This window comes from Panulirus ornatus, chromosome 58 (genome assembly GCF_036320965.1).
Source record: "Panulirus ornatus isolate Po-2019 chromosome 58, ASM3632096v1, whole genome shotgun sequence".
NCBI lineage: Eukaryota > Metazoa > Arthropoda > Malacostraca > Decapoda > Palinuridae > Panulirus > Panulirus ornatus.
The window spans coordinates 16,674,661-16,689,718 of record NC_092281.1 but is presented as its reverse complement, the minus strand read 5'-3'; the positions used below and the strand labels follow the sequence as shown (position 1 = coordinate 16,689,718).

General features: G+C 47.1%; 1 protein-coding gene and 1 long non-coding RNA gene across 4 annotated transcripts in view; one reads left to right on the top strand and one right to left on the bottom strand.

Moving 5' to 3' along the window:
• The window catches only part of LOC139766581 (uncharacterized), a 157,846-nt gene that overhangs the window by 34,963 nt on the left and 107,825 nt on the right, over positions 1-15,058 (top strand). The window lies entirely within an intron of this gene.
• LOC139766579 (PDF receptor-like) overlaps positions 1-15,058 on the bottom strand; it is a 117,800-nt gene that overhangs the window by 21,224 nt on the left and 81,518 nt on the right. For all 3 annotated transcript variants that reach the window (XM_071695430.1, XM_071695429.1, XM_071695431.1), the window contains exons 6-8: positions 14,535-14,676; positions 2,824-2,957; positions 1,185-1,271 (exon numbers count right to left, since the gene is read on the bottom strand). In XM_071695430.1, the coding sequence (XP_071551531.1) occupies positions 1,185-1,271; positions 2,824-2,957; positions 14,535-14,676 (363 nt within the window). The remainder of the gene's footprint in view (positions 1-1,184; positions 1,272-2,823; positions 2,958-14,534; positions 14,677-15,058) is intronic.

The following is a 15,058-nucleotide window of genomic DNA, read 5'->3' as shown; positions in this document are numbered from 1 at the left end:
TGTGAGGGAGGGGGAGAGGGAGAGTGATGGTCACACGTTCTGGGAGGGAGAGAGGGAGGGAGTGTGAGGGAAGGGGAGAGGGAGAGTGATGGTCACACGTTCTGGGAGGGAGAGAGGGAGGGAGTGTGAGGGAAGGGGAGAGGGAGAGTGATGGTCACACGTTCTGGGAGGGAGAGAGGGAGGGAGTGTGAGGGAAGGGGAGAGGGAGAGTGATGATCACACGTTCTGGGAAGGAGGGAGGGAGGGAGTGTGAGGGAAGGGGAGAGGGAGAGTGATGGTCACACGTTCTGGGAGGGAGAGAGGGAGGGAGTGTGAGGGAAGGGGAGAGGGAGAGTGATGATCACACGTTCTGAGAGGGAGAGAGGGAGGGAGTGTGAGGGAAGGGGAGAGGGAGAGTGATGGTCACACGTTCTGGGAGGGAGAGAGGGAGGGAGTGTGAGGGAGGGGGAGAGGGAGAGTGATGATCACACGTTCTGGGAGGGAGAGAGGGAGGGAGTGTGAGGGAAGGGGAGAGGGAGAGTGATGATCACACGTTCTGGGAGGGAGAGAGGGAGGGAGTGTGAGAGGGAGTGGAGAGTGACGGTCACCCGTTCTGCAAGGGGAAGGGAGAGTGTTGGTGACAACGCTTGGTTAGGACAGGGAGAGAAAAGGTCACGTGTCCTTCAGGGATGAGAGGGAGTGAGAGTTAAAGTCTCAGATTCTGCCAGGGAGAGCGAATATGGTGTGAGAGTATAGGTTGGTGTGAGGGGAGAGGGGCGTGGTTGTTTGTGAGAGGTTTAGAAGAGATGGTGAGAGAGTGGGTGTCATGCTGGTTGTTGATAGTCAGGGACCGGTGGTGAGAGCAAAGGACGGTGGGTGAGAGAGAGAGAGAGAGAGAGAGAGAGAGAGAGAGAGAGAGAGAGAGAGAGAGAGAGAGCAACTTTAACATGATTATCATCCGGTTGCGCAAAATGTAAATAAATCGTGAAAAATGCTCATTCGTGCTTGACTGAAAGGAAATGATATATATATATATATATATATATATATATATATATATATATATATATATATATATATATATATATATTAGATAGATAGATAAATCGGTAATTAGACAGACAGATAGACAGATAATTAGATAGATAAATAGATAGATAGACAGGTAATCAGACAGGTAGACGGAGCAAGGTGCTGGTACTCACTCTGTGCCTGTATGCTGGACGGCGGTGACGGCAGCCCACACTGCAGTCATCACGACGGGCAGACCCCACCCCAGCAGGTTGTACACCCTGCAGGGAAGACGTACGAACGTGTACACTTTACTCGCACTTTACACTTACACACTTACACACACCCACGCCCACACACACCCACAGTGTGTGGAGGGGGAGACATTTTAGGAGTCTCGCCTGCGTCAGTTTTCAACACCTTGGCCCCAAGCCACTATTATTGAAGGCGTGGGGACCCACCTTGACGTGGGGTAGGTCGGGTATGAACAGCTAGCTGCTCCAGGGGACGACGAGCAGTGGACGAAGCAGCAATATGGTTCGAATAGATGGAATAGATCGAGGATGAAAGATGGTGATGATAATAGACTTTTAGAGAGACACAGAAATAGACTTTTTTTTTTAGCAAACACAGACAGAACAGAGAGATAAAAAGAGACAAAATAATGGTGAGAAGGAGAGGAAGTGGAACGAGGAAAGGAAATGGAGAAAATGGGGGAGAGGAGTGAGTTAAGTGCCATTAAAAGGAGACGAGAAAAATGGAGAGAAGGTTGAGGAAGTGGAACGAGGAAAGGAAAACGGAGAAAATGGGAGACAGGGAGATAACTGCAATGTTGTCCCAAGGGCGACGCCTGATTGACACTGGGACAGACAGAATCATCTGGAGCATCGCTGGTGTTGATGAGTGCACGAGCTTCAACTCTGCCATTTTCATCTCTTGACAAATTATAATAAAAAGATCAGCAACTATATTGCTAAGCCTCACGCACTCACTCGCCTTATGTGAAGAACTAACACCACTTTCTCTTCTCTTTAACAACACTTCGGAAAAAATGAAGAAAAGAAGCGATCAAGTCATATATATATATATATATATATATATATATATATATATATATATATATATATATATATATATATATATGTATATTTAGTGGTGATCTTAATCATGATTTATAATCTGATAGTTCGTGGGTTAAATGGCCTTTAGGGTCTTATGAGGGGATATTTTTGTGGTTGATTAATGAAGGGGAGACGTTCAGTTCCCCAGGCTCTGAGACTGAGGGAGGATCTGTATCAAAAGATATATTTCATATCGTAGAAATATTCTGTCCGAGTTATGGATATTTTCTTCCTTTTTCTGAAATGTCGCTCGTCGCTCTGCTTTTGCTTTTCTGTCGTTTTCCCCCCCCTCCTCCGTTACTTCATCCCATAATGAAGTAAAAGAAGAGGATTGAAATGATTTTAATATCACTTTCGTTTTGGTAATAATGATATTGACACTAATGATAGTAGTGATGACACCAATGATAGTGATGATGACACTATTGATAGTGATGATGACACTAATGATAGTGATGATGACACTATTAATAGTGATGATGACACTATTGATAGTGATAATGGCACTAATGATAGTGATGATGACACTAATGATAGTGATGATGACACTAATGATAGTGGTGATGACACTAATGATAGTGATGATGACACTAACGATAGTGAAGATGATAATGCAATGAATCTTCCGTGTCCGCCTCATGGAATCAGGAATACTACACACACACACACACACACACACACACACACGTAGCAGTGTTAGCTGCTGACTCACATATGGTTGGGCTGGTCGGTGAAGACAGCGACAGTCAGCATGCTGTTGAGGTAATGGCCCTCGATAAACATCCAGAGGAACATAGCGGTACGGGCGTACTCCATCAGGACGTAGAAACCCTCACACAGCACGGGCTGTGGGCAAGGGAAGAGAGAAGCAGTGGTTAGTAAGGCCCCTCACACAGCACGGGCTGTGGGCAAGGGAAGAGAGAAGCAGTGGTTAGTAAGGCCCCTCACACAGCACGGGCTGTGGGCAAGGGAGAGAGAAGCAGTGGTTAGTAAGGCCCCTCACACAGCACGGGCTGTGGGCAAGGGGAGAGAGAAGCAGTGGTTAGTAAGGCCCCTCACACAGCACGGGCTGTGGGCAAGGGGAGAGAGAAGCAGTGGTTAGTAAGGCCCCTCACACAGCACGGGCTGTGGGCAAGGGGAGAGAGAAGCAGTGGTTAGTAAGGCCCCTCACACAGCACGGGCTGTGGGCAAGGGGAGAGAGAAGCAGTGGTTAGTAAGGCCCCTCACACAGCACGGGCTGTGGGCAAGGGGAGAGAGAAGCAGTGGTTAGTAAGGCCCCTCACACAGCACGGGCTGTGGGCAAGGGAAGAGAGAAGCAGTGGTTAGTAAGGCCCCTCACACAGCACGGGCTGTGGGCAAGGGAGAGAGAAGCAGTGGTTAGTAAGGCCCCTCACACAGCACGGGCTGTGGGCAAGGGAAGAGAGAAGCAGTGGTTAGTAAGGCCCCTCACACAGCACGGGCTGTGGGCAAGGGGAGAGAGAAGCAGTGGTTAGTAAGGCCCCTCACACAGCACGGGCTGTGGGCAAGGGAAGAGAGAAGCAGTGGTTAGTAAGGCCCCTCACACAGCACGGGCTGTGGGCAAGGGGAGAGAGAAGCAGTGGTTAGTAAGGCCCCTCACACAGCACGGGCTGTGGGCAAGGGGAGAGAGAAGCAGTGGTTAGTAAGGCCCCTCACACAGCACGGGCTGTGGGCAAGGGGAGAGAGAAGCAGTGGTTAGTAAGGCCCCTCACACAGCACGGGCTGTGGGCAAGGGGAGAGAGAAGCAGTGGTTAGTAAGGCCCCTCACACAGCACGGGCTGTGGGCAAGGGAAGAGAGAAGCAGTGGTTAGTAAGGCCCCTCACACAGCACGGGCTGTGGGCAAGGGAAGAGAGAAGCAGTGGTTAGTAAGGCCCCTCACACAGCACGGGCTGTGGGCAAGGGAAGAGAGAAGCAGTGGTTAGTAAGGCCCCTCACACAGCACGGGCTGTGGGCAAGGGAAGAGAGAAGCAGTGGTTAGTAAGGCCCCTCACACAGCACGGGCTGTGGGCAAGGGAAGAGAGAAGCAGTGGTTAGTAAGGCCCCTCACACAGCACGGGCTGTGGGCAAGGGAAGAGAGAAGCAGTGGTTAGTAAGGCCCCTCACACAGCACGGGCTGTGGGCAAGGGGAGAGAGAAGCAGTGGTTAGTAAGGCCCCTCACACAGCACGGGCTGTGGGCAAGGGGAGAGAGAAGCAGTGGTTAGTAAGGCCCCTCACACAGCACATACTGTAGGCAGGACACAGATGCAGTGGTTAGTATGGCACCAGATCATTATGGACACCTGTCCCTTCAAAACAGAAGAAAAAGAAAAGAATTAGTTCATGAAGATATACTGGACTTTAGGAAGATCACTCTCGACCATAAAACCATAGTATATAATGAAGTATACCTCAGGTTCTTCGGGGATATATCCTGTTCAATATACTTCATTTTTCGAACCCTTTTTTGTGTTTTTTTGTATTTCCATTACCCACTTTCGCTATCATCTCTGTATACAGTTATATAGAGGGAAGAAGTAATTGCATTTCTTGTGAATGAAAAAGTCTAAGCGACTCGCTTGTTTCTCACCAGATTCTCCCTCATGAGCTGTACTTAATTAAGAAAATATTGGATATTAGTTCTTGTAGCTCTCTCTCTCTCTCTCTCTCTCTCTCTCTCTCTCTCTCTCTCTCTCTCTCTCTCTCTCTCTCTCTCTCCCCCCCCGTGGTTTTGCGGAACAGATGTCTCAGTTAGTAAAAGAAATCTCATACGATATGAAGGAACCAGCCAGCCAACCAGAGTGTGCCGTCAGAACATGTATATTACTGCAGCGATGGAACATCAAAATGACCTCATTCTCGACAATTTCCCGGTTCCCCCGTCTTCGTCGCGCCCATGCTGCCACGACAAACATGAGGACTTTTTCACTGTTCAGTTCAGTTGCAGTGAAAGACACTGATTTCGAATGGTGGTGGATGCCTTGCTCCAGTGACTGTTTGCGAACGTTTTAATGCATGATCAGATATTGGTCCTGCATTACCTTCGCCTGATAGAACCATTGTCAGAACAGTTATGTGGTAATGTTCGTCTTCTGGTATTCCTTGAAGCCATGTCTTCTCCACAACCGTGCTGCCTGCAGCCCAAGAACCGGGTGCCCTGAAAGAACGACTCACACTGCATGTGTCTTCGCCAAAGACTGCGAAAACAGTGGTTCTCCGTCCAAAGAACATTCTTATACGAATCGGTGATTATAAACACTATTCAGTTACGCTATAAGGGTGATAACACCACTAAAGAAGAGAAGGTTTATTAAATGATGCAGGAGAAAAAGTGGTAAACTCCAACGAGATAAGATAAAGGAGGTTATAAGACGTCAGGGAAGCGAGACGTTGTAGATTAACAAGATGATATGCAAGTGAAAGATGTCTGCCATTTCCTGACGTGTGACCCCGTCGGCTATTGTGTCATGCGATGAGAGGAGAACTCGAGCTCCGGGTGAGGGAAAAGCGAGGCTCTGGTGGAACCTGCAACTCCTCCCTCGGGTCTACATAACATCACCACAGACCGAACTGGTCTAGGTCTCTCCCTCAAATGAAACCGTGAAACATTACTTCGTGCAGAGCACCACACGGAGCGAGTGAGAGTGTGTAGGGAAGGAAAGGGGGAAAAACATGAATCGTCGTCAACCGATTGGAAATATGAGACAAGGGGTACAATTTCCCCTCACATTCCCCCCCTGGGAAACCACATTCCCGGTTTCATTACACACACACACATATATATATGTGGACCAAGATGATAAAATTTTTAAAGAAGTGAGTGGCCTGTGATGACCTCCCTCCCTCCCTCACTCCCTCACAGAAGCCCTCCTCGCGGGAGACGAGCAGCCACTTAGCATCCAGCAGCACGTTCTTGAAATGGGGCTTTCGTCTGTATAGAAATAGTGTGTGCATTTAGCAGCAATTGCTCTCATCTCTTCCTCCTCGTTTCGTGTGTGTGTGTATATATATATATATATATATATATATATATATATATATATATATATATATATATATACCCGGATTGTTGCATGTATTCCTAAAGAACACCTCCCATTCTGATTCACGGTTCGAATCTACGAATCAGGAGAATCTAGATCAAGGACGTTTTAGGAAGAACTTTTCTGCTCTCAAGATTCGTCTGAGAGATGTGTCAACACACAGTCCAGACCCAGGCCGCCGGGGACCGCTGGGTCACGTGGGTCTCTTCTAACACCTTACTGGTCGTCAGCCTCACCCGCCAGTGCCAGTGGTCGTCAGCCACACCCGCCAGTGCCAGTGGTCGTCAGCCACACCCGCCAGTGCCAGTGGTCGTCAGCCACACCCGCCAGTGCCAGTGGTCGTCAGCCACACCCGCCAGTGCCAGTGGTCGTCAGCCACACCCGCCAGTGCCAGTGGTCGTCAGCCACACCCGCCAGTGCCAGCGGTCGTCAGCCACACCCGCCAGTGCCAGCGGTCGTCAGCCACACCCGCCAGTGCCAGTGGTCGTCAGCCACACCCGCCAGTGCCAGTGGTCGTCAGCCACACCCGCCAGTGCCAGTGGTCGTCAGCCACACCCGCCAGTGCCAGTGGTCGTCAGCCACACCCGCCAGTGCCAGTGGTCGTCAGCCACACCCGCCAGTGCCAGTGGTCGTCAGCCACACCCGCCAGTGCCAGTGGTCGTCAGCCACACCCGCCAGTGCCAGTGGTCGTCAGCCACACCCGCCAGTGCCAGTGGTCGTCAGCCTCACCCGCCAGTGCCAGTGGTCGTCAGCCACACCCGCTAGTGCCAGTGGTCGTCAGCCACACCCGTCAGTGCCAGTGGTCGTCAGCCACACCCGCTAGTGCCAGTGGTCGTCAGCCACACCCCTTTACGACACGTAGCCCTCATAAGGACAGAGAGGGACTCCTGCCCCAAGAAGAAAGAAGTAATAAGTAGAGATGAGTTCTCTTGTCTTCCTGGTGGGGTAGGATCAAGCATCCTGTAACCGCGAGAGAGAGAGACAAGAGGACAGGTCACTGGCCTCGCGACGTCGCATTGCGTAAGATCTCGACCGATATGGGTCTCGAGGATTAACAGCTTTCCCTCCACTCTGAGACACAGACGTGTGAGGAAGGAGCATTCTGATGACTACGACGTTGAAGTTTGTACACCCCCGCGGGTGTGGATGCCTGAAGAGTCATTATGATGGTTATTTTATTTAAGGTTTTACACCATTAAAGGCTAGTGACTGACGCATTCTCTTGGCACTAAAGCATTCCTTAAGTTACGGTGTGTGTGTGTGTGTGTGTGTGTGTGTGTGTGTGTGTGTGTGTGTGAGTTAATGTGAGGGGTTTATGATCTGTGATTAACATGCATACGTTCTATCCTGGTACACAGGGTCTCCTGCTTTAAACAGACAGCTTAAGAGATGATGAATGTCTTCTCTTCTAACTATTAAGTTAGAGGGACGTTAATGAATATCCCCACTCACGTATATGTCTCCCCACTTGAGTCTTTCTATCCAGTGATGTTCATCTCCTCCGTTCATGTGTTTCTATCCACTGGTGTTCTATCCAGTGGTGTACATCTACTCCGTTCATGTGTTTCTATCCAGTGGTGATCGTCTATCCAGTGGTGTTCGTCTCCTCCGTTCATGTGTTTCTATCCACTGGTGTTCGTCTATCCAGTGGTGTTCATCTCCTCCGTTCATGTGTTTCTATCCACTGGTGTTCTTCTATCCAGTGGTGCTCATCTCCTCCGATCATGTGTTTCTACCCACTGGTGTTCGTCTATCCAGTGGTGTTCATCTACTCCGTTCATGTGTTTCTATCCACTGGTGTTCGTCTATCCAGTGGTGTTCATCTCCTCCGTTCATGTGTTTCTATCCACTGGTGTTCTTCTATCCAGTGGTGTTCATCTCCTCCGTTCATGTGTTTCTATCCACTGGTGTTCTTCTATCCAGTGGTGTTCGTCTCCTCCGTTCATGTATTTCTATCCACTGGTGTTCATCTACTCCATTCATGTGTTTCTATCCACTGGTGTTCGTGTCCCCACAGATGTGGCGAGTCTACCCACGAGCGGCGCGTCTGTACCCATTAGCGCGCGTTCTCCCTTTGTGTCTGTGTCCTCCCTTGTGAGCATGGTCCTCCCTCCCTCCCTCGCATCTGTGCCGCACTGAGTGTGCCTCTATCCAGTATATATTAGTCTATACTCATTCTGAAGCCTCGATAAGTTTCAAGTCGATGCACACCTACCATAACTGCTCTCTGAAAAATATAAACTAATTCTCTTCTTTCAATATATATATATATATATATATTCCATGTGTGGCGAGGTGGCGATGGGAATGAGTAAAGGCAGACAGTGTGAATTGTGTACATGGGTATATATGAAAAATATAAACTAATTCTCTTCTTTCAATATATATATATATATATATATATATATATATATATATATATATATATATATATATATATATATATGTATATTCCATGTGTGGCGAGGTGGCGATGGGAATGAATAAAGGCAGACAGTGTGAATTGTGTACATGGGTATATATGTATGTGTCTGTGTGTGTATATATATATGTGTACATTGACATGTATAGGTATGTATATTTGCGTGTGTGGACGTGTATATATATACATTGTGTATGGGGGTGGGTTGGGCCATTTCTTTCGTCTGTTTCCTTGCGCTACCTCGCAAACGCGGGAGACAGCGACAAAGCCAAAAAAAAAAAAAAATATATATATATATATATATATATATATATATATATATATATATATATATATATGTAAATATATATATAAAATATACATCGGTAGTTCTGACATATGAGCCAATTCTCTCGGCAAGTAGTCACACGAAATTTTATCAGAGTAAGAAAAAAGAAAAAGTATGATATTTCATATCATTCTTTTTTCTCTCGCGCAAGGAGAGAGAAAGAGAGAGAGAGAGAGAGAGAGAGAGAGAGAGAGAGAGAGAGAGAGAGAGAGAGAGAGGCCAGGAGGACACATTGTGAGGAGGAACTGCCTCCTTATCTCAGCACACAATATTAGGATCTTGCAACCTGGTCATTCTCGCTCCTCCAAGTGTGTTCAACAGTCGGGCATGACCCAGAACAATTGGTGGTGGGGGACGAGTAGGTGGGTGGGTGGGTTCGGGGGGCCAAAGTGTGTGTCTGTGGTGGGTTTGGGTGGTAAGAGAGGTGGGCTGTGTGCATAGGAGAAGGTGGGTTGTGTGGGTTGATTTTGCCATTTGCTTTTGCGTAGGTGTTCCATCTACGCTATTCTGGTAGGCTGGCGGATGTGTTTGCGTACTTGGCCTTCGTTTATAGATCTGTTACTAACAAGATGTTCCATCATGTGTTTCTTTGTCACTTCTTTTCGTACAAGTTAATCCTAATGCGATGATAAGCTGACTCCAATATTGTTTTGGCATGAATGTGGGTCCTCCTTTGTATACTGGTACCCTGTATGCCATTTTCTATATACCTCCTTAACCCTGTATGCCATTTTCTATATGCCTTCTTAACCCAGTATGCTATTTTCTGTATACCTCCTTAACCCTGTATGCCATTTTTTATATACCTCCTTAACCCAGTATGCCATTTTCTATATACCTCCTTAACCCTGTATGCCATTTTCTATATACCTCCTTAACCCAGTATGCCATTTTCTATTTACCTCCTTAGCCCTGTATGCCATTTTCTATATACCTCCTTAACCCAGTATGCCATTTTCTATATACCTCCTTAACCCTGTATGCCATTTTCTATATACCTCCTTAATCCTGTATGCCATTTTCTATATACCTCCTTAACCCTGTATGCCATTTTCTATATGCCTCCTTAACCCAGTATGCCATTTTCTATATACCTCCTTAACCCTGTATGCCATTTTCTATATACCTCCTTAATCCTGTATGCCATTTTCTATATACCTCCTTAACCCTGTATGCCATTTTCTATATACCTCCTTAATCCTGTATGCCATTTTCTATATACCTCCTTAACCCTGTATGCCATTTTCTATATACCTCCTTAATCCTGTATGCCATTTTCTATATACCTCCTTAACCCTGTATGCCATTTTCTATATACCTCCTTAACTCTGTATGCCATTTTCTATATACCTCCTTAACCCAGTATGCCATTTTCTATATACCTCCTTAACCCTGTATGCCATTTTCTATATACCTCCTTAACCCTGTATGCCATTTTCTATATACCTCCTTAACCCTGTATGCCATTTTCTATATACCTCCTTAACCCTGTATGCCATTTTCTATACACCTCCTTAACCCTGTATGCCATTTTCTATATACCTCCTTAACCCTGTATGCCATTTTCTATATACCTCCTTAACCCTGTATGCCATTTTCTATATACCTCCTTAACCCTGTATGCCATTTTCTATATACCTCCTCACCTGGATTGGTCCATCCTTTTGCCCCGGCAACATCATGAGAGTTTCCGTTATTGTCATCTTTTTTTATTTACCCCGTCAGATGTATGAGGTAGGTTCTGGTGTCGAGGGTCCGTTAAAGCTGATCATTCGCTCTGTCACCCACGAAGAGAGAGAGAGAGAGAGAGAGAGAGAGAGAGAGAGAGAGAGAGAGAGAGAGAGAGAGAGAGAGAAAAGAGAACTCTCTCTCTCTCTCTCTCTCTCTCTCTCTCTCTCTCTCTCTCTCTCTCTCTCTCCTTCTCCCCCCCCCCCCCCCCCCCCCGCCTCTCCATGTGAAAATTGACTCTCCAGCTTTTGTATCGTAAAAACTTTTTTTTTTTTCTTTATTCCGGCCAGCTCAGCTTCCCTGGCCAGGTCGTACTTGGTTCGAGCCCCTTGTTCGTTACCCTACCAGACCAACGAGTCACCCAGAGGGTCGCCCAGGTTATGGAGGGTTCACAGTCTCGTCAAGTTATGGAAGGTTCACTGTCTCGTCAAGTTATGGAAGGTTCACTGTATCAAGTTCACGTTATGGAGGGTTCACTGTCTCGTCAAGTTATGGATGGTTCACTGTATCAAGTTATGGAGGGTTCACTGTGTCATCAGGTTATTAGAAGGTTCACTGTATCATCAACTTATGGAAGGTTCACTGTCTCATCAGGTTATTGGAAGGTTCACTTTATCATCAACTTATGGAAGGTTCATTGCCTCAAGTTATGGAAGGTTCACTGTCTCATCAATTTATGGAGGGTTCACTGTCTCATCAAATCACTGGAAGGTTCATTGTCTCATCAACTTATTGAAGGTTCACTGTCTGATCCAGCACGCCAACAAGGTCATCTTTCTGACTCAATAGTCACATAGATTAACCTGAACAGCATCAAACACTGTAAAACATTCAGCATGGAGAAGCTAACTCAAATATTGGCTATCTGCCCACCTCAAACAGCATTACCTGCACAGACACCAGCTCACCCATATAAATTATCCCAGTCGAAACTACAACACATTCACTCAACGGGAGCCAATGAATCCGAATATTATATATATATATATATATATATATATATATATATATATATATATATATATATATATATATAATGTATATATATACATTTATCCATCAATATCATCATAAACCAACATATCGAAACTATTATACAAACGAGCATTTCATCATCTGAACCAGACATGATTAACCAGTCTGAACAAACAGGTGAAATCATTTAAAAAAAAAAGGGAAAAACACCACAGGAAGTTCATACCATCTTGGAAGTCGATTGAAAGGAAAAGAAAAATGTTTTCGGTCATTTGCCTTGACCTGAGATGTTGCAGCCCACGGAGAGGGGTGGTGGGAGCTTGTTGACACTGATGGCGATGAACTCCGCCGCTAGATGGCCTTGTGATGCTGGAAAGCTTTCCTGTAATTCAGGAGGAGGAGGAGGAGGAGGAAGATGGGAGAAATATGTGGAACACGAAAGGAAGAGAGGAATCGATGGGGAAGAAAAGAAAAATATGGGGAAAGGAGTAGAGAAATGGTGGTGGAGGAAGAGGAAAGATGGGAGAAATACGTGGAACACGAGAGGAATCGATGGGGAAGAAAAGAAAAATGGGGAAAGGAGTAGATAAATGGTGTTGGGGGGAAAATGAAAGGAAAAATGAAATACTGCCGAGGAAAGTAGTGAGGAAAGTGTTGGGTTACCTGAAGAGATGAGAAAGTTGAAGAAAAAGGAGCAGGAGGAGGTGGTGGAGGAGGTGGTGGTGTTGGCGACACGTGTCATGCTGAAACATGAGTTGGCGAACGGGAGTAAGGGTATGGTGTGATGATTACAAAGATAAAAAAGAAAAAACTAGGAATAAAGAGAGAGAGAGAGAGAGAGAGAGAGAGAGAGAGAGAGAGAGAGAGAGAGAGAGAGAGAGAGAGAGAGACAGACAGACAGACAGACAGAAACGATAGAGGAGCAAGATGAAAGGGATGGAGGCATGGTTTTTTGACCTCACCCTTTATGGGTCAGGTCAGTGGTTCAGGCCATTGTACTACCCCAAGGCTCGTGCCGTCGTGTTTCAAGAGGTTGGATGAAGAAAGAGCACCAGATGTCCGACCTCATTACCCTGTACCATCACCTGTCCTTTACTGAGGGCTATCGTTAGAGGTTTGTTTCGCTCTTCTCTTTTTCTCATCTTCTTTTCCTCCGACAATGAGCAACCTTACCTCGCTGGAGTGGGGGATGCGGTCAAAGGCCAGTGGTGTCAAGTTGGAGCTCTGTCGAAGTCGAGGATCGCTTTGGAAAGAAAGGTGCAGTGAAGATGGCTTTATTGAGACCCTTACGGATCAAGTTTTTGACCCAACACAACGAGTGGAAAGTCATCTTCGTCGACCATCGTCAGTGCATGATGGGAAGGGTGTGCATTCGCAGCGAGGAACTTCTCACTCTCAAAGGATCCATCATTCCCCTGCTACTGATTCTAGCGTAGCACTGAAGATGTGGGACCCTCGTAAAAGGGGGGGTCAAGGGGATATGTTGATATCAGTGCTCACTGCCAATTGACCTATTCTCATGACCTGACCCCAATCCTCAACAATCACCTCCGTGACCCCAGCCGACCTCGCTGCTTCCACTCCCTACAGTTCCACACTTCTGGTGACCCCGACCCATATCATCCTTCAGGTCTTGGCGCTTCCATTTATCTTGGTGACGTCCATGGGGCAGAAATCATTCATAGTTGCTGTCCGCGTTCACACTCGATTTTCCCAGAGAAAAACAAAAAATATATGATGAAAAAGAGCAATGAATATAGTTTTGAACACACACACACACACACACACACACACACACACACACACACAACACAACACAACACACAACAATTTCACGACCTGGACAGTACAGTACTGAGACTTCCAAACCTTTTGCGCTAGGGGAATATGAGGAACACTTGCCAAAACACTTCACCGCTTGGCTATCTACCACTCGTCGCACTACCTTCATATACCATTAAGCACAACAGCACTAACAACAACCACCACCACGTAGCGTCTGGCGAGTTCACGATGCTTCCGCTCGGTTGGCCTGAAGGCATTTCAATCGTACACACACACAATAGCGTCTGCAGTTACAACTCCAAATTCGAACCTCCTCATAAATTTCGTACCAATTTCCTGGATCTCGTTTGTGCGAGCCAGTCAAGCTGTCGGCCTCACAAGACCCGGGACATTTTGGGGGGTAACCTCTGGAGGGAAAATACACAAAAAAAAGAAGAAAGCAAAAAATAGTAGAAAAAAGAGATACTCTCTAGTAAAAGCTTAAACGCTGGGGTTGATTGTGCGTTGTGATACCTCCATTCACCAGGGAAGTCCCTGTCAAATTCCTGTCGCTCTAGCTCTTTGGTTTGAGCCGACCTGAAGGTTTTGCGATCGGGGAAAATGAGGAAGAGATTTATAGACCTGGAAGATATGGGGTGGGTAGGTGGATTCCTCCTTAATGGCTGGCAGTCCTGGCTTACCGTAGAGACATGAAAAGATGCTGTCAAATGAATTAAACTGGATTGGAAACGTGAGGAAATCTGGCCTGTCCACGTATCTTCGACGCTGCTGCAGAGAACCTTCACCACAGTATTGGGTCTGTGAAGTGAGGTAAGGAGGAGGTGAGGTAAGGAGGACGAGGAGGAGGATATCTTCGAGGCTGCTGCAGAGAACCTCACCACAGTATTGGGTCTGTGAGGTGAGGTAAGGAGGAGGAGGAGGAGGAGGAGATCTTCGAGGCTGCTGCAGAGAACCTCACCACAGTATTGGGTCTGTGAGGTGAGGTAAGGAGGAGGTGAGGTAAGGAGGAGGAGGAGGAGGAGGAGATCTTCGAGGCTGCTGCAGAGAACCTCACCACAGTATTGGGTCTGTGAGGCGAGGTAAGGAAAGGAGGAGGAGGAGGAGGAGGAGGAGGCCAGAGAGAGAGAGAAACAGAGAGAGACGTACCGTATTGTCGATGCCTGTGGTTCGTTGGCGGGTCTTCCTGGTGATGTACTGGTCGATGTAGAGGGTGAGGCGCACCATCAGCTGGATCATCATGGCCACGAAGAGGTTGAAGTGCATCCTGGTCCTGTTGTTGCGCAGGGACCTGGAGAGGAGGACGTGATGGTGATGGTGATGGTAATGATGGTGTGACGTGGCTGAACGTGATGGTGATGGTGGTGATGGTGATGATGGTGTGATGTGGCTGAACGTGATGGTGATGGTGGTGATGATGATGATGGTGTGACGTGGCTGAACGTGATGGTGATGGTGGTGATGGTGATGATGGTGTGATGTGGCTGAACGTGATGGTGATGGTGGTAATGATGGTGGTGTGACGTGGCTGAACGTGATGGTGATGGTGGTGATGGTGATGATGGTGTGACGTGGCTGAACGTGATGGTGATGTTGGTGATGGTGATGGTGTGATGTGGCTGAACGTGATGGTGATGGTGGTGATGATGATGATGGTGTGACGTGGCTGAACG